Source organism: Drepanopeziza brunnea, assembly GCF_022702325.1.
Source record: "Drepanopeziza brunnea f. sp. 'multigermtubi' strain 214-2 chromosome Unknown ctg5, whole genome shotgun sequence".
Taxonomy (NCBI): Eukaryota; Fungi; Ascomycota; class Leotiomycetes; order Helotiales; family Drepanopezizaceae; genus Drepanopeziza; species Drepanopeziza brunnea.
Window position 1 is genome coordinate 638,043 of NW_027094068.1, and position 18,329 is coordinate 656,371.

Sequence of the window (18,329 nt, forward strand, 5' to 3'; positions counted from 1 at the left end):
TAAACGTAAAGATCTTTCGTATAATAATCAAGAGTTCGATAGAACGCGTTAGTTATAAAACCAATGCCAGCTACGCCAAGACCTACCAAGACCGTAACATTACTTTCGTTTTCAAATTACGAAAGTTGCGAAGACCAAGACTGTAAAAATAGCCAATATAGCACGTCGCCTTCTTCAGCATATTCCTTTCTATATTTCAGAATCAAATTAAGTCACGTTATTAAGGATTCATAACTGTAGATATGTTAGAGTCACGTTCTAATAACAGAGGTAAAAATACTAACAATTAAAGACTAGAGATATACTATTATTTCGAACATCAAATCATTCAAAAAAATACGCTTCTTGAAATTCTGTGAGCTCTTAATTGCACGTACTACATATATACGTTAGTAGATGCACTCTCAAAGTCGCTTTGCTAGTACGTAAGCTGCTTGCCATTTACCTCAACTTACATAATATCATAGTTCTCCCTTTCTCTCCTCGTCTTTCTTTCACCTTACATAGTGTACGTTTGGTAGCTATTACAACATTACTCTTACCAGCCGTAACACATATCATATAAAAATCTGTGCGGAACAAAATTGTTTCGCGGGACATAATTGTTTCGCCCACTTTAGAGAGGGGCCCCTAAAGTTGCGACGTCAAGTCCCACTATTACAGTAGCGGCCGCCGTAGCTCAGTCGCGAGAAAGTTCTGAACCCGCGTCAAGATAGAGAAAACCTAGCTACAATCAGACAACAAACTCCTCACGGCCTCTCGTCCACGAACAAACACATTCCATCACGATCTATTGCCAACATGTCTGCCGCGCAGCTTCTCAACCCGAAAGCAGAGTCCAGAGTACGTCTTCGCAGGTCCAGGGTAAAAAGTAAACATTTACTGACCTTACCTAGAGAAGAGGAGAAGCTCTGAAAGTCAACATCAGCGCTGGTGAGGGCCTGCAAGATGTCCTGAAATCGAACCTGGGTCCGTTGGGGACCATCAAGATGTTTGTTTTGCCCATCACTCCTGTCTGGCTATTGCTAACAACTCCAAGGCTTGTTGACGGTGCTGGCGCGGTACGAGAGCTCCCAGCAGTTTCGCCCTCCTCGAGCTAATCCGTCGTGCTTTGCAGATAAAACTTACCAAAGATGGCAACGTTCTGCTACGAGAGATGCAAATCCAAAATCCTACGGCGGTCATGATCGCGAGAGCAGCCACGGCCCAGGACGATATCTGTGGTGATGGCACAACTTCTGTGGTTCTACTTGTGGGAGAACTCCTGAAGCAGGCAGACAGATATATTTCGGAAGGTTTACATCCTCGAATCGTCACCGATGGCTACGAAATCGCGAAGACCGAGGCTCTGAAGGTATGACTCGTTATTAAATAGGCCGGAAACTCGCTGATCAACTTATAGTTCTTGGACACTTTCAAATTAGAGAGAGAGGTCGACCGAGAGCTTCTGCTGTGCGTTGCTCGCACATCCCTCTCCACGAAACTCAACCACACGCTCGCTGATAAGCTCACCCCCGATATTGTGGATGCAGTCCTCGCCATCTACCAAGCCCCAGCGAAGCCCGATTTACATATGATCGAGATCATGAAGATGCAACACAGAACCGCTTCCGACACACAACTCATTCGAGGTCTTGCGTTGGATCATGGTGCCAGACATCCCGACATGCCCAAGAGAGTGGAGAATGCGTTCATCCTAAGTCTGAACGTAAGCTTAGAGTACGAGAAGTCAGAAATCAACTCTGGGTTCTACTACTCGAGCGCGGAACAAAGAGACAAACTTGTGGAGAGTGAACGCCGATTTGTGGATGAGAAGCTACGAAAGATCGTGGAGTTGAAGAAGGAAGTTTGTGGCAATGATCCCAAGAAGGGCTTCGTTATCATCAACCAAAAAGGAATCGACCCCCTGTCTCTCGATGTGCTCGTCAAGAATGGTATCTTCGCTTTGAGACGGGCCAAGAGACGTAATATGGAGAGATTGCAGTTGATCTGTGGTGGTACTGCGCAGAACAGCGTGGATGACTTGTCACCAGAGATTTTAGGATGGGCAGGAAACGTTTACGAACACCAGCTTGGAGAGGAGAAGTACACGTTTATCGAGGATGTCAAGGACCCCAAATCGGTAACGATCCTCATCAAGGGACCCAATCAGCACACCATCACCCAAATCTCTGATGCGGTTCGGGATGGTCTTCGAAGCGTATACAACATGATTGTCGACAAGAGTGTTGTTCCAGGTGCAGGAGCTTTCCAGGTAGCATTGGCTGCCCACCTGAATAGCGAGGCTTTCCGCAAAACGGTAAAGGGAAAGGCGAAGTGGGGAGTTCAAGCTTTCTCAGACGCCATGTTGATCATTCCAAAGACTCTGGCTGCGAACGCTGGTCACGACGTCCAAGACGCGCGTGAGTATTCTTGACCCCTGCCAAACTCAAGTATCTAACATCTGTGAACAGTTGCCAGTCTGCAGGATGAGCAAGCCGAGGGCAATGTCGTCGGACTGGACCTGAAGTCTGGTGAACCGATGGACCCTGTTCTCGAAGGTGTCTACGATTCATTCCGTGTCTTAAGAAACGCAATTGCTTCCAGTTCTGGGATCGCATCAAATCTCCTTCTCTGCGATGAGATGTTGAAGGCGAGGCAGATGGGTCGTCAAGGAGGCCCTGGACCGGATATGGACGGCTAGAGAGCCGCCTGGTGGTAGTTCGGCTCGTTCTTCCTTGCGGTGCCTGGCATGGAACTGGTCTGGGCGCTCTTCAATAGACGATGTAACACCGCGATGTACAGTACAGCACTCACCCATTTGGGAGGGGGAGAGGGGGGGGGTTAGAGGCACATGCACCGGGTGAAGGATCTCGGCAGGGAGCCGTTGTCGGTGGTGGTGAGGTACATTCGCTGGATTGCCTTAAAGTAATGCCCGTCTAATGAAGGCCCCTACGTCAAGGAATATGTGTCCCAGCACATAATCACTTCAGACTTCTACAGAATGTCGCTAAATAATTTTTCAAGAGGCAGTGATGAGTAGATATAGCCGGCGATGTGGCTGGCCCGTGATTGTTTGAACTTCTCTCTCTCCCCCATGGTTAATTACCGGTATCTTCTCTCGGGTTCATGCTTCAATGGTGTACACCAAAGCGGCATTATTACGTTATTGGGACAGCCCAATCCCATTCCTTATTCTACTCTTTCTCTCCTCTGTTCAGGGTAGAGTACCGGTACCCACGGAGGTGGTCGGGCATCGGGTAGACAGGGGCAGGGGCAGTTGCAGTAGTTGATTGAGAAAAGGAGAGCTCAGATGTCCAATCCAACATCCGGACCGTTGTCAGTTTCGCAATCTGTCTTGTAGTAGTACAAACGTTGTAGAGTACTTGGCTTTAGGTTTGTGGATGTATCCGTACGTACATACATAGGCTTAATACATCCAACTAGAGCCACCATAATCGACTGCAAAGTATAAAAATAGGCAGGTCACTCACCCCCTTGCTGATTCTGAAGCGCAACCCAACGCAGCCAAGAAAAACCTGCCTTCTTATTTACTTTACTCACAACGGCTCACTTAGCGGCGGACTGCGGCGCGTCTCGACAGATCTTATGGGCTTTTATCGTTGCTTTGCGCCTTCGATTTTCCCATATTCATGCTCATGGTCATGGACTAAACACACTCATTGCACTTCACCTCATGCTGCTTCAAGCTCAATTTCCAGCTTCCGTACCTTACGTGCCCGCCCTACCGAGGGGTTCTTACTGATCTTAATTTCACAGGCCCGAGTGGCCAGCAGCATCTCGAGATGCCCAGGTTACGACGCTACCGCGTATTCGTCCTCTTCGCCGTCATCTTCATTTTCCTGGTTGTGCATGTACGAAGAACGAGCAATTTGCTGGATCCCGCGCATGTTCAGGACTTCGATTCTCCATCTCAACACGATGCCCACGAGCACGACCATATCCAAGTATCTCCGGACAAGGAAGCGCAGAACGAGCCGATGAAAGAGTCTCTCCAGCCTAAAGCCGCGAGTAAACAGGAGCCAATTGTCGAGCTAGCCTCTAGACCTGCGGCACCAGCCGAAGCCCCAGCTCCGAAGCCTGATGAGGATCTGCCAGATCCGCAGTCAATTCCACCGACGAAGGTCAGAGGAGATGATGTAGTGGACGAAATACACGCGGTATCCCCGCCAGGCAGGCAGGAACTTTCATCTTTACCCCCCGAACACCAAGTAACCATACACTGGGAGAGACAAAAAGAACATTTCCCAGTGCCTCCGGGATCCGTCATCAAACTTCCCACAGGGGTCCCTGTGAAGATACCTAAAATTCAGCATGTCTTCAATGACGAGACGACGGATGCGAAGATCAACAGGGAGAAGCGCCAGACAAAAGTGAAGGAGGAGTTCATGAAGGCCTGGACAGGGTACAAGTCCAAGGCCTGGCTTCACGACGAGCTATCGCCTGTCTCGGGCAAGTTCCGTGACCCCTTCTGTGGATGGGCGGCAACTTTGGTAGATAGTCTGGACACGCTCTGGATCATGGGCTTGCACGACGAGTTTGAAGAAGCTACCAAGGCGGTTGATTCGATTGACTTCACCACCAGTCCACGACGCGATATTCCAATGTTCGAAACTACAATCAGATATCTAGGCGGTCTTCTGGCAGCCTATGATGTTAGTGAAGGAAAGTACAAGAACTTGCTAGACAAAGCTGTAGAGTTGGCCGAAGTGTTGATCGGAGCTTTTGATACTCCCAACAGGATGCCAGTATTGTTTTATAACTGGATGCCAGCTTATGCCTCTCAACCACATCGCGCCAGTACGCGGTCCAATTTGGCAGAACTTGGGTCTTTGTCCATGGAATTCACGAGATTGGCACAGTTGACCGAGGAACCTAAGTACTATGATGCTATCGCTCGAGTAACGAATGCGCTTTCAGAATGGCAAGATCGTGGTACCAGGCTTCCTGGAGTGTTCCCAGAAAATGTGGATGCTTCTGGCTGCAACAAAACTTGGTCGACTAAACCGCAACTACCTGTGGCGAATCCTATGTATGAGCCAACACCCAGTCCTGCAGAGCCTTCTGCAGGATACCAGCCCTCTACCCCTGATACCGTTTCAGAGACTGACTTGAGAAAAATAGTACGAAGAAAAAGAGGACTGATGTCTCTGACCCTCCAGCTGATATTAATGCAGCACGGGAAGAGGTAGGTGCTAGGGTCGGTGAGTGGGATTGTAAGCCACAGGGCCTGGAGTCACAATCGGAATTTGGCTTAGAGAAATTCTCCATGTCAGGAGGTCAGGATTCGACTTATGAGTACTTCCCCAAGGTGAGTAGGTTAGGCCAGCCGTCGGACTCAAAGCTAATGTGTGTAAGCAATATCTTCTCCTTGGTGGTCTAGACGAGACTTACAGCAAGATGTATTTGAAGACCGTTGAGGCTATTAGAAAATGGATGCTTTATCGTCCCATGACTCCCGATAACCGCGATATCCTCTTCGCAGGATCCGTCACCGCTACCAAAGACCCGAAAAAGGTCCCGAAATTGACTGCTGAGGCCGACCATTTGACTTGCTTTATTGGGGGAATGGTGGGCATGGGAGCCAAGATCTTTGGCATAGACGACGATCTTGAACTTGCAAAGAAGCTTACCGATGGTTGTGTCTGGGCCTACGAGACAACCGAGTCTGGAATCATGCCTGAAGGTATCATCGTGCTTCCTTGCCCGAGCACAGATCAATGCACCTGGAACGAAACGAAGTATTGGGAGTTCTTGGATCCTATGGGTGCCACGAGAGACCAGAACGTTGCCAATTACGACCAGAAAAAAAAGGAAGCGGATGCTGCTAATGCTGCCACGATGGCCGAACAAGCCGAATTGGAGGAAACTCCCGAGCTATTGTCTCCCTCTACTGGTGCTGAAACGCTGAAAGAGAATGGGCCCGCCTCGCTGCAGAAACGTCAGACCTCTCCAGAGGACCCCAACGCCCCTGCTACGGCACCAAAAGTCCAACTTACGGATGCAGAAGAGAAATCAAAAAAGTTCTATGATGAGAAGTCCAAAGAAGCTGAACTTGAGCTTGAAAGTATGGCCAAGACCGCTGGACATGGGGCTGAGAAGCCTCTCGTTGACGCTGAAGTTTCACCGTCTGCAGTTGTACCTGCGTCTATACCTGCGCCAGAGGCGGAAATCTTGCGAGATCCTTTGCGGCCTATGAATCACAAGGAATATGTAGCGAATCGCATCCTACAGGAGAGAATACCTCCTGGATTCGTGTCTTTCAAGTCCAAGAAATACATCCTGAGGTGATTCAATCAATTCCTTCCAAAAGATCTCTTGTTAACCACTTGCGCGTAGACCCGAAGCAATAGAGTCAGTGTGGTATATGTACCGCATCACCGGCGACCCATCATGGCAGGATAAAGGCTGGAAGATGTTCGAGGCGATCATCAAGGCGACATCGACCGAGCATGGCCACTCGGCAATCTACGATGTCAGCGCTAAAGTACCCGCAAAATCCGACGAGATGGAGAGTTTCTGGCTCGCGGAGACGTTGAAGTACTTCTACCTCCTCTACTCTACGCCCGATACTATCAGTCTGGACGAGTGGGTGCTAAACACTGAAGCCCATCCTTTCAAAAGGCCGACGGCGTGATCTTAGGGGGGTGGGGTTCCTTGAGTTTAATGTACGCACGTAAGCGAGCGATTCTGGGCTGTCTGGGTAAAAACAGATGATTTGTCTCTGGAGTCCTGGGATACCGGTGTGGGGGCAAAGGCGCGGTGAGAATTTTCGCAGGCCACAAGGAGGAGACTCTGAACATGTAGCAAGCGTAGAGGTAAACCAGGCGTTAGGTTTAGGGAAAGCATGCATTACCAAAGCGAGGTGGGGACAGGCCGCTGGCGATCTCTTTATTTCATTCCAACCGGGAAAAAAAAAAAAATTCTACAATTCTCGAATTTCTATTTTGGGATTCCCTGCTTCTGCTCCTCTTGCACGAATGAATGATTTCACAGTATATTGTGGTTTTTGTTACTGGAGCACGAATTGTGTGATTCTGGATCTTCCCTTACCGTCCCGTTCTAGTATCACTCACTTACTGGATGTCATTATAATTGTGCAAAATCAATAATCCACATTCGAGATGTGGAGAGAGAGGGGCGGGGGGGAAGCGGGGAGAGAAGGTCAGGACAGGGAGGAATGAATCACAAGTTCAAATATGCTGCCGGTAATTCCTGAAACGACTCCCTCCATGCAGAGAGAAGGGCATATAGAGAGAGGAAAGAATCACAGTCTATATTGAGTTTTGAAATAGTATCATTTCGTCTTGTACTCCATACACGTCTTAGCAGAGCAAAATTGTCTCCAACGCCCGCCTCAATATGCCCTCCATTCCCACTCAGCGGTATGCAGTAATGAAGTTCTTTTCCTTTTCCTTTATAATCCTTTCATTCCCACGCCCGCACCTTTTTTAAATGCATCCCCATCCTGGAATCGACTAGAACTCCCAACTACACCACTCCCTCTTCGGCGGCAGCAGTGGCATTTTTCCGCCCTCGAACGCCCCCGTCGCCTTCGCGTGCTTGTAAGCCACCTCGAGCGCCTCGTCATACATCGAGTCGTGCATCGCCGTGTCCTTATTAAACACTGGCGGCCCATCAGGAAACCATATCCGCTCCCAATTCCCGTTGGCGTCGGTGAAGCCCGGGGTACCCATTACGGCGGGCTTCCCCTCAGTTGGGGGTATATCGTCTTTGTAAATGACTTTGTGCCCCTTGAATGTGAGCAGCCTATTCGTCCCTTTGTTTCTCGTGCTGTAGGTGCCTATGTCAGGATGCTTTGCGCCCAGCTCTGCGTTGGTGGAAATTGGTCGTGGTGGAGCACCGGATCTGATTCCAGTAGCTGGAGGAGGGCCAGCTGGCGGTGGCTGCTTGAAAGGGTTTGGGGAAACGGGTGGACCCGAGACTGGGTTTAAAAATGGATTGGGAGCCGCGAGGTTTTGAGGTTCGTTGGAGGTACGGCCCATGAACGGGTTTATGTTCCCTGATGATGGTGGCCGATCACCGAATGGATTCTTTGCGGAACTTGTTGCTCCAAAAGTCGAACTTGGTGCTCCGAAAGCGTTATTTTCAGCAGTTGATGCACCAAATGCTGGGGTTCCTGTTCCAAACGGGTTCGCAGTTGGAGTTGGACCTTGATTGAACGGCTGGCCAAAGGGATTCGCTTCAACTGGCAGAGAAGGTGCCCCGAGAGGATTGGAAACAGGAGGTTGAGGAGCTCCGAAGGGACTTGATCCGAATGGTGTTGACTCCGGCTGCTTCTGTCCAAAGGGGTTTGGATTGCTAGCGAAAGCAGAAAATGGGGCTGCAGTGGTATTTGAAGACGGAGCTCCAAAAGGATTGGCTTTCTGGCCTAGAGCAGAGGGTTGCCCGAAAGCTCCTCCAGAGCCAAGCTGTGTAGTCCCTCCAAACACATTCGGTTTCTGACCCAGAGCTGAGGGCTGACCGAACCCACCACTACCACCTAGATTGGTTGGCGCACCGAAAGCTGGTGCAGACGGTGGTATTCCGAAAGCTGATGGGGAACCAAATGCCTGTCCAGCTGGCTGTTGGATTGCTCCGCCAAAAGGCACATTGGCTGCCTGCTGAAAAGTCGACTGATTGCTGAGAGGATTCGTCTGTGAACCAGGTCTAGCAGCCAGGCTTTCCTTGACAATATCTATCCTATTCGGATGGTCCTTCTCGGCAGCAATGACAAAGTTTATAGCACCATCGATGTTGTTGACCGCGTTCTGGATCTGTTGCTCGGCAGACTGGAATAATTGCTCTGCATCTCGAACCTGCAATAACTTAGTTCCCTGCCATGTGTTTCCACTCAAGTCGACCTACTGCTTGCTGAGGATTCCCTGCTGCTGCTGCCACGTAGTGAAGGAGTCGCATTTCCTCGAAGCTCTGCTCACGTATAGGTCCGCCGAATAGCTGCGCTGGAGCTGCCCTCCCCGGTCCATACGCAGATAGAATCCATTGCGGCCTCTCCGATGTCAAGTCGACGCGTATTAAGTTCTTGTCAAGGGAGTATGGTAATGTGCTGGCAGGCGGTGCTGCAAAGGCGGTTAGTTAAACTCGGCGGCGGAGGAATGTCCTCTTGCCTCTGTTCTGGTAGCCATTGTTATTGTTCCGCGTATTCGAGTTGTCCTGTAGGGCAGCGAATCGATTGCCGTTAACAGGCTGCTGATTCGGATTCGAGGTCGAATTTGACTTTGGGTTCTCATGCAGAAATCTGCAATTATCTGCACTGGCATTTAGCTCCGACCATAGCTACAGAGATCGAATGCGTAGGCCTACTCACTTCCGTGGCGGCAATTCCCTTGCAGCCAATATCTGCATGCTTGTGGCATCCTTAAAATCGCGAAGGGGTCCTACTTCTGGTGACGACGCGCATCCCGGGGCATCAATCACATCGCGGTTCGAGTTTAATCAGAGGTCCGAGGTGTTTAGAAAATACAGGAGAGGAGGGCCGTGGGGAGTAACAACTTGTGGAGAATATCTTCCGACCTTGCCTCCCTCGTCAAGAAAATCGCGGCCGCGGTTCAGCCTCGCTTCGTGAGTTCGGCTTTCAACCGGAGGAATGCCAGGGCCCAGAGGTGAGAAGCTACCGGTATCTAGCACAATGTTCACACCGGCTGCAAATAATTCTTTGGGGAAATTTCGAGAGTAACGTCAATTGCTCACACGTTGAAATTGATGATTCATTACTCACGAACAGAAAAATTGTATTTATCTACAGAACACCCCGAGTGGATATCATGAAATTTGGGTCAACGCACCAAAAGAAGTAATAATTACATGGCCTAAGAGCCGCCCTGCTTTCCACAATGGCATGGTATCATACAGAACATTGAACTGTCCATCATGTTCCAGAGTACACCGCCGTCACGCCTCTCCCACACTCGACCCTCTGCTCCACGCTGACGTTTCTTCCACCCAATTTGATCTTCGTCCGTGGAGTTATTTGGAATCTGTGCTCCTCCCTCCTCCCCTTCTCTTTATCGGCTTGAACATCAAGAGGAGCAATGTAAGTGGGGTTGTTCACGTTTTTCCTCTTCCCAGTCCCAACCTGATAGTATTCGTTCCCTCCCCAGAACAAAATGTCAGCTCCCCAATTTGTATCATTCTCGCTGCTGTCCTTGGTAGCTCCTAGGTAAGTAAGATTGTCCATCACGGCAGCCATATGGGTATCCCCAACAGAAAGGCGAGCTAAACGGATTGGAACGACAGTATTCTTGACCTCATCGTACTCAAAGAGGCCTGATAATGCTTTGATCTTCGTCGGAGTGCCTTGCACATGGGTCCACTTCCCATTTCCCAGGCCACCGAAGATGCCCTGCCCACATGCCCAAGTATCTGCAGTGACACGTCCAAGACCTCGAGGGTCATCCTCTCCTTGCCCAGCAATTCGGGTCGCATCGATGGTGAAAAAGCTGTTGACTCCACCAGCAGCGATATTCGTGACTTTGGGAAGAAGAAAGGTTCCCTTGTAGAGCTTGTCGATCGGCAAAAGAGAAGGCGCGTCGATGATGGGCGATTCCTGGGAAGGATCAAATCCTAATTGACCAACCGAATTGTCTCCAAATGCAAAAACCCGGCCAACTTTATCTACTGCAAGAGAATGGAAATCTCCAGCAGCAATCTTTGATATTTCGAATCCTTTCAGAGTGCTGATTTCGTGTGGTTGATCGACTGGACCGGCCGGCCTGGTTGCCCAGGTCAACCCCGGAACTCCCAGCTGTCCTCTACACGGATAAGATGAAGAGTCTGCGGTGGCAACAGAAAATAAACGGCCCTTTGAAGAGAGAATGAGAGTATGCTCGAGACCACTGCTGATATCTGATATTTTCTCGCCCCATGACATATCCTTTGGCTGGATTATCCGATAGCTGATGCTGGATTTACTGCTCCAGAATGGAATCCATGAGCTTTCCAGTGGCATGGGCCCCGAGAGCTGATCTTTCTGGCTTGCAGAAATCGAGTAAACCTGTCCAGACGAAGAAAGGGCTATTATGCGGTCCCGAGAAATAGTCAACTTGATTAGTCCTTTGCCTCTCAACGTTATTGTTGGCTCCGTGGCATTCGAGAAGCCGGCGCCCCATTGTAGCAAATCTCCATTCTCAGCAATGGCTGCGCCAAAGTTCCTGTCCAGCTTTATGTCTCGAAGTATCTTGCCCTTGAAGAACTCGATTCTCCTGGGCGTTTTGATGATGGGCTCGTCCGAATCGGGTGCTACTACTCGACCAATATTGGATCCCCACGCATATACTCCGGGAGTCTCCCAGCTCTTCTTAACTTGCAGATGCTGTGAGCTGATCAAATCCCGGTTATCCTCGCGCGAACTCCCCTTCCTTCTCGGTTTTTCAAATATAACTTCGGCTGGGGCAGGTATTTCCTCTGCATGCAGACTTCTTGGGTAGCCCAGGGAATGGAGGAGGCCTCCTGCTGCAGTGATCGATAGGAGAAGGCCTGCTGTTCGAGCTGGTCTTGCTCGGGCAACCCTGGATTGTGCCTGGCTTTGGTTTCCAATGCATCGTCGATGAGATGCAGCCAGTGGTCCTCGCGACAGTCGAATGCGTGCATGTTGAATGTGACGAGAGCCCGGGGCGGTCTTGGACGAGATCATACTGAAGATATGCGAGTGTGGTAATGGATCGCTTGATTTAATTTTGCAGGTCCAATCATCTGATACCGAGCTTGAGTTTCTTTCGGTGGTTAATCAATTTTTGTTTGGTGTTGTTATCATTCTTTTTTCCCTTCTTCATGTCTTCTTTATTTCGCGCCTTTCTTCAGCCTTGCGGATCCATGACGATACCATTTGATAACCGCTCTGGTCGCCAAGTGAGTGATCTGTGCATATCGACCTCAGCTCCTGTCCAGTAGCCGAAGCGAAACAGAGCCTGTTGTTGAAATCGTCAGCCTCGTCCTTCGTGTTGGAGCAAACATAGCACACCACAGCACACCACAGCACAGCAGTCCCTCAAAATTCAATTCAGTCTCAACATGTACGATGGTCCTTGGTATAGCTTCGTACCAGATTCGCAGTCCAAAAAAGATGATGCTGCGTCACAAGCTTCAAAACACCGGCGGAGGGAATCCTTACTGAAACAGCCAGATGTACAACCCTCTACACTATCTTGGGCCTTTACTAATATACTCAAAGGGTCAAAACAAGGCTTCAGATCTTCCAGACCCAATACTGGAGCTCTATGAAGATACCGCCGGCCTCAAAGGACCACCAGTGGCAACCCTTGCTAAAAGAGCCAAATCTTACAGCGACTTCTACGATGTCGCTGTTTCTTATCTTGGCAAGGAAAGTATGAAGGAAACGCCCAAAGATTCGTTTGGTCCTTCAGAAAATGTCATAGATACTAGGGTGCTTGGAAGCAGCTTCGAAGACTTTGAGGAAGAGCTACTCGTCGAGAGCCAAGAAGATTATCGGTAACTATAACCACCCTCTACGGTCTGGAAGGCATGCCTGACTTTCGAGCAGGCTCTATAGAGATCAGCTCATACTTTCCGAGCGGCATCTCGATACCTTACTCAGTGATACGACAGCCGCTTTGGATCTATTGGCTTCTCTTTCCGAGTCCTTTGTGACCGTTGAGTCTGAGACAACAGCATTTCAAGGTCAATGTGAAGACCTGTTGGCCGAACAGAAACGTCTTCGAGACCTGGCGGACGAAGTGGGAACAGACTTGCAATATTATGCTTATCTGGAACCTCTGACCAGGCGTTTGAATGCCCCAGGCTCTGGAAGACTTGTTAGAAATGATGATTTCTTGGAAATGCTCCTGAACTTGAACACCTGCATCGATTTCATGGACCAAAATGTAAGTCCTCCTGTACTCAAGCGGGATGAAGGAAAAATTATCTGACAATGGCAGCCATCTTACCGCGACTCGACAGTCTACAAGACTCGGTACACCACGTTGCTAGAGAGAGCGCTTGACCTTGTTCAGGTATCTTTTTCGTCTGCTCTTCACGATGTCTCGGATGGAGTATCAAGGGAGCTCAAGGCAAAAGAGCACAATGAAACTGCCGAGTACATCCTGCTCTATGGAAAGTACGAGACTGTCTACGAAAACTTTGGACTTCCTGTACAGAAGTTGTTAAAGAGTGCGGAATTTGCTTTTGGGCAGAAAGGTGATGATAAGGCATCAAGTCCCTATGTCCACCAATATCATGAGCTATTCAACCAGCTCATTGATGCTTTCCTCAAGAGTCGTGAGCCAGTCGGTACTATGGTTACCAAGAACCTCAAGAAGTTCGCTACAAAAGAGAAGCCGGACACCGATTTCGAGCATTTTGCTAGACTTTGCGTCCAGCACGTCTTGGACATTTGTCACAATGAGCAGAAGCTCGTCACCCAATTCTTCCAAGATGGGCCCCTCTTGGCCGACTACCAGCCCATTGAAGCATATACCAAGAGCAGTGAGTATGCTGGAAGGCTTGAGAATAATATACTCTCTCATCTTGAAACGCTTCACACATTTCTATTGCCGTATCTAAGCAGCGGAGATCTGCAACGAATATGCGATTTGGTCAACTGGCTCGAGACGATGTACATGGCGTCCAACGACGATGATTTGGATGACGATCAGCTTGGGGATAGCCGGAGGTCTATTGCCCAGGCTCTCCTGAGCAAGTATCTCTGGAAGTCACTGGATGCTCTGTTTCTCAAAGCAGCTACCGAGATTGAGCATTTTAAACCAACGCAAGAAGATCTCAGGGTCACTGCTAAAGCGAAGATTATTACGAATGAGACTACCAAGGCAGCAAATGGGGAGGGCCCTGATGGAGTCCAGGTGCATGGCAGCCACGCCCCGCTGGTATCTAACTCATACCCAACTGTCAAGACTGCCGTCAAATTGCTAGTTATGTACAACGAGGGTGTTTATGACAGGCCTGTAAGCCTCCACTCCTCAAATGCCTACCACTCCAAAATACTAATCTGCAACAGCGAACAAGTGATGTACTCTACGAAATTGTCCACCAAGTTACGGAGTCCCTCCAAAAAGCCGCTACAATTATCAAGCGCAGCTCCAATATCATGGACGCGCAACTCTTTCTCATCAGGAACCTCATGTTCATTGAAAATCTGTTTATGACCCAAGAGATCCCAGATGTCATTCGACAGTCAGCCGAGCTCGACTTCTCGCCCATCTGGGACACGATCCAGCAGCTGCAAGATCGCAAGCAGCTGTTCAACCCACTCGCCTACATCACGCCTCTGGTGAAGGGCAACCTGCTCCCGGCAGTTGTCGACAGGGTCTTTGACGCGCGGAAGGAGCTGGAAAAGGTTCTCGTCCAACAGATTACTGCCTTCACGAAGACCTGGCAGGCACGGCTGGCGGAGAAGGATATAAAGAAGAGGGCTCTGATCGCTAGGGAGCTGGAAATCTTGCTGGAAAGGGCTTTCGACGAGGAGACGACGAGGGCAGCTTTGTTGAAGATGATTCAGACAGATGATAATGATCCAAATTGAGGGGAGAGGTTGACTCGTTTACATAAGTTGAACAGACTCAAATTTGGGATATTCTTCAATTCAAAATACCATTGGAAACTTTAGTTCTCTTGATCCAGGGTGATGCATTTTCTGATTTCAGTTTTTTTTTTTGAAGAGAAAAAAAAACCTATATTAGGGCTCGTAGCGAGTACATAACGGATCCACCCATTCAAACAGCTACTTCACAACCGCCACCAACTCAACTCAACTCCACTTTCAAAATACAAACAACACCCCCGTGCCGCTCGTTATCCGACTGGTAATCACTGCAAAGTAGTATGATGTTACACCACCTGTTCAAACAACAATGTTCGACCAGCAAACCCCACCCCTCACCGTTCTCCTCGACCTCGCCTCGGCCCTTCCAGCAGAGTCCAGACTCTCTGCTCTCTGACGAGCATTGATGATGATGAAGGCGAGTTATAGTGGCTAATATAAGTAGGTGTATTAGCGCAAATGGTCTTTGGGAGAGGGGGCGAGGGGGCGAGGGGTGGGATTGGATCCATGAGAGGGAGGTTGGATGTATGTGAGCCTAGGTTTAGGTTTGGCTTGGATTTGGATTTGAATTTGGATTTGGATTTGGATTTGGATTTGGATCTGTTTAGGTGGGGGGGTTGGGTTGACGCTGCTGATACAATCTTTTTGAAGACAGTGGATTTTTGACATCGTTATGGTGCTTTGCTAAGTTGCGTGCATGTGACATAACTCGTGCAATATCAAGATGCGATTAGTTAGGAAGAAGGTGGCGTATCGACTCATGCTTCTGCTGCAATACTGTACTTGGTAGATGGCTTTTTGTAGCTATAGAAACATAGGTGGCCAGGGTTCCTGGACGTGCATGAGGACAGATTCGAAATAGGGCGACTTGGAGTCATCAAATGGGTATTCTGTAGCAAGAGATCTAAACACGATCGTTCCTTTGATAGATAATTTCGCTCCTATCTGCTTCGTCGCTTAGATGCCGCCATCACTTCTCCATGAAGAAATTGAGAAACTCTTGATCTGCATCGTATCAGCACAACCACTCCCCGGAATTCGTATCGAAGAATAACGTACAATCGATACTCCCGTCACCGTTCTTGTCCACCTCCTGAATCATAGTCTTGAGATCATCGTCCGTAAGGTTCTCGCCGAAAGTCTTCATCAGCGCGCCAAGCTCCTCAACAGAGATGCTTCCCGAGCCGTCCTTGTCGAAGACGTTGAAGGCGCTGCGCATCTCGTCTTCGACATTGGAGGGCTTGCTCTTGATGCTCATCATCTTGATGAATTCTGAAGGCGGGGGGGATCAGTCTGAGAAAGCGGACCGGTCAAGCCTGACGGGAACAACGGTTACCTTCAAGATCGACGGTCCCAGTTTGATCGAGGTCGACTTCATTAATCATGTCCTCGATTTCAGACATTGTCGGGTTGAGGCCGAGGGATTTCATGACTGCCGACATTTCCTCTTTGGTGATGACACCTGAACAGATGGCTTTTTAGTATTTACGCAAGGCTTTGGACAAAGAGGATAAGCTACCATCATTGTCACTGTCCTGATTAAATTTTAGTATCGACGTGGTAGAACGGAGTATAGAGAAAGATAGAAAGATGATCACTTACAAATAGCGCAAAAGCCTCCTTCAGAGCAGCAACTTCGTTCGTGCTAGGCTCACCCTATATAGATATCACCAGATTGGTAAGTATGTATGTACGCGTACATGAAACCAGCCAAATCCGAGCCGGCGGGACTTGACTTGGGAAGTCTTACGGATACAACTGGCTCATGGAGTTCTGGCATGTTGATTGAAAAGCTAGAGAGAGAGAGAGATTCCGAATTGGTAGCTGGAGAGGTTAATGCGATGTGTTCGTTTTCGTTCAAGATAGGATTGTGGGATGGGATGGGATGGGTTGGTTTGGGTTGACAGTTGCTCTTGTACTGTGTTGTATGTATTGTAATCGTCCGTAGGTAGGTAGCTGGGAGGAAGGAGGGGCAACTCGGTCACGGTCCGGTCACGGTTATTGTCAGCTGCTGGTATCATCACATCATCACATGATATTTTCAATTGCACGGGCATCATGTGGATCTTCCGGGCTTCCCAGCAGGTTTCATGCTAAAGGTTGGTTATATTTAACACCTCAATGTTACGACATGATCGTTTTAAATAGCCGACAGAAGCATGCTTGCATCAAGGCAAGTGCGCAATGACGGGGGACACGGATATGGGTTGACAAGATTATGCCCCTTGACCCTTGAGCGGCTTAAGATTGCGCTTTCTTCTTGAGTTACAAGAGTCTCCGAGTTCCCGGCAGCATTTGGTAGAGAATAGCGGCCATATGTGGTCTGCAGCGTCGCTCTATAGCTCCAGATAGAGAGATAACTTGGGAAGAGTTGATCATCATAGCTCGCATGTAGCGAAGTTTCTTTGAACTTCTCAGACAAGCTCGAGCCGGCCGACACGAACAGCAAGCCTGGATCCGGCCCTCTGTTGGGAAAGATGCCGATTTTCCTCAGCTTCGAATTCGAGATTGTCTGCAGTTTTTGTCACGGTGATCATGTCCAAAATCGTAGCCATGTGAGTGTTTCGGAAAGCATTCCGAGCAACCTTTATTCATTCGAGGCTAGCCCTGACGGATGTCCATCCTAGTTTCCATGCAAGTGACTCCAGCTCCACCCAACCCAATTCCTCTCCTTTATGCTTGAGTAGTTTTGGCAGCAGCCTGGTTGGGGTTGACCTTCTTTCCGTCCTTGTTGTAGCGGACACGTGGGGGAGGAGCGCGGTTGCGGCGGCCTTCACGGGAGCGGACACTGCGAGAGAATTGTTAGCCCTGATGTCCATCGCAAGAAAGGATGTTCAACCAAGGTTCTTCTCAGTGCGCGACATACCGGACGATCTTGCCATGGATAGCGCAAGAGACACAGTACTGCAACTTGAGGTACATCTTGGGAACGGTGTATTCTGGGAATACAGATGCGTCCGAGATATCTCCTGGAGAAAGAACACCAAGTCAGCCGAAATCTTCCTATATTGTCTCCGTATTGGGGGTACAAACTGATTGCGGCACTCTCGACCACTATAGAAAGTTAGCAAGCTGGTTTTATGAAGAAATTTGCTCAGATGGATCACGTGCTGTTTCTGATAGTAAATCTCTTGACTGTATGGTAGTTAGCAGAGCAAAACATCAACCAGGGCGAAAGACTTGCTTGCTTTGTCTGCATCATGTTAGCATACATCAAAATCTTGCGGGGCTGGAACGCGAACCCTTAGGAGTGCATCGAGAGCAGTTGCTGCAGCGGATGGGCTTAACGTGGCCGCGACCGTTCTTGTTGCGACCGTTGGCGGATCGTTTCTTCGGCATATTGACAAATGCTGGCTGGTTGTTGGTTCGGAGTTTGGAGTTGTTGACGATGAGGAATAGAATTATTTTTCGCGGGGCTCTTGTGCGCATATATCCTTTAGCGACCTGAGGTCTAGCGCTTAAATTAGTCATGTCACGTGTTTTGCGCTCTCGACTTCATCAACGTATGGTAGGTAACGATCGAATCTCCAAAACCGAATTCATTACTATTTTATGGTAAGAATTTGATACAATTTTCATAGAATGAGCCAAGTAGGAGCAGTCACAATCAACATTTTGTAATCATGGCAAATCCTCGGCCAGGAACCATCCTCAAACTTGTCCTCATATAATATAACAAAATGTTCGGGATCCTGTACCATGCCAATCTGTTATCAAAAAACCACTAGCTGCTGGTATTCGCGGGGGCAATTCTTGCCTGGCATCGCGATAAGAGCATCACAGGTGTCTTTGAATC

The 18,329-nt window shown here is 48.9% G+C and overlaps 7 protein-coding genes across 7 annotated transcripts; 3 read left to right on the plus strand and 4 right to left on the minus strand.

Moving 5' to 3' along the window:
- Nucleotides 1–801: 801 nt before the first annotated feature.
- Nucleotides 802–2,683, plus strand: L3040_003635 (uncharacterized protein; the record flags this gene model as incomplete). Its single annotated transcript, XM_007295282.2, has 6 exons — nucleotides 802–843; nucleotides 897–991; nucleotides 1,040–1,061; nucleotides 1,118–1,354; nucleotides 1,403–2,402; nucleotides 2,454–2,683. The coding sequence occupies 6 exons, from the start codon at nucleotides 802–804 to the stop codon at nucleotides 2,681–2,683; spliced, it is 1,626 nt and encodes a 541-aa protein (XP_007295344.1).
- Nucleotides 2,684–3,588: 905 nt separating this feature from the next.
- Nucleotides 3,589–6,637, plus strand: L3040_003636 (uncharacterized protein; the record flags this gene model as incomplete). Its single annotated transcript, XM_007295281.2, has 5 exons — nucleotides 3,589–3,706; nucleotides 3,760–5,032; nucleotides 5,125–5,311; nucleotides 5,359–6,287; nucleotides 6,340–6,637. The coding sequence occupies 5 exons, from the start codon at nucleotides 3,589–3,591 to the stop codon at nucleotides 6,635–6,637; spliced, it is 2,805 nt and encodes a 934-aa protein (XP_007295343.2).
- An 841-nt stretch (nucleotides 6,638–7,478) lies between these two features.
- L3040_003637 (uncharacterized protein) lies at nucleotides 7,479–9,377 on the minus strand (the record flags this gene model as incomplete). The annotated part of the gene is made up of 4 exons (XM_066156490.1): nucleotides 7,479–8,819; nucleotides 8,869–9,080; nucleotides 9,129–9,269; nucleotides 9,329–9,377. 4 exons carry the CDS (start codon nucleotides 9,375–9,377, stop codon nucleotides 7,479–7,481), a joined length of 1,743 nt encoding a protein of 580 aa, XP_066012073.1.
- A 512-nt stretch (nucleotides 9,378–9,889) lies between these two features.
- Nucleotides 9,890–11,653, minus strand: L3040_003638 (uncharacterized protein; the record flags this gene model as incomplete). Its single annotated transcript, XM_007295279.2, has 1 exon — nucleotides 9,890–11,653. One exon carries the CDS (start codon nucleotides 11,651–11,653, stop codon nucleotides 9,890–9,892), a length of 1,764 nt encoding a protein of 587 aa, XP_007295341.2.
- A 377-nt stretch (nucleotides 11,654–12,030) lies between these two features.
- On the plus strand, nucleotides 12,031–14,515 carry L3040_003639 (uncharacterized protein; the record flags this gene model as incomplete). The annotated part of the gene is made up of 5 exons (XM_007295278.2): nucleotides 12,031–12,144; nucleotides 12,191–12,468; nucleotides 12,521–12,860; nucleotides 12,915–13,937; nucleotides 13,991–14,515. The coding sequence occupies 5 exons, from the start codon at nucleotides 12,031–12,033 to the stop codon at nucleotides 14,513–14,515; spliced, it is 2,280 nt and encodes a 759-aa protein (XP_007295340.2).
- Nucleotides 14,516–15,503: 988 nt separating this feature from the next.
- L3040_003640 (uncharacterized protein) lies at nucleotides 15,504–16,313 on the minus strand (the record flags this gene model as incomplete). The annotated part of the gene is made up of 6 exons (XM_066156491.1): nucleotides 15,504–15,538; nucleotides 15,593–15,805; nucleotides 15,870–15,995; nucleotides 16,053–16,068; nucleotides 16,136–16,189; nucleotides 16,284–16,313. The coding sequence occupies 6 exons, from the start codon at nucleotides 16,311–16,313 to the stop codon at nucleotides 15,504–15,506; spliced, it is 474 nt and encodes a 157-aa protein (XP_066012074.1).
- An 893-nt stretch (nucleotides 16,314–17,206) lies between these two features.
- L3040_003641 (uncharacterized protein) lies at nucleotides 17,207–17,872 on the minus strand (the record flags this gene model as incomplete). The annotated part of the gene is made up of 6 exons (XM_066156492.1): nucleotides 17,207–17,321; nucleotides 17,400–17,502; nucleotides 17,567–17,587; nucleotides 17,645–17,668; nucleotides 17,718–17,726; nucleotides 17,776–17,872. 6 exons carry the CDS (start codon nucleotides 17,870–17,872, stop codon nucleotides 17,207–17,209), a joined length of 369 nt encoding a protein of 122 aa, XP_066012075.1.
- Nucleotides 17,873–18,329: the final 457 nt, after the last annotated feature.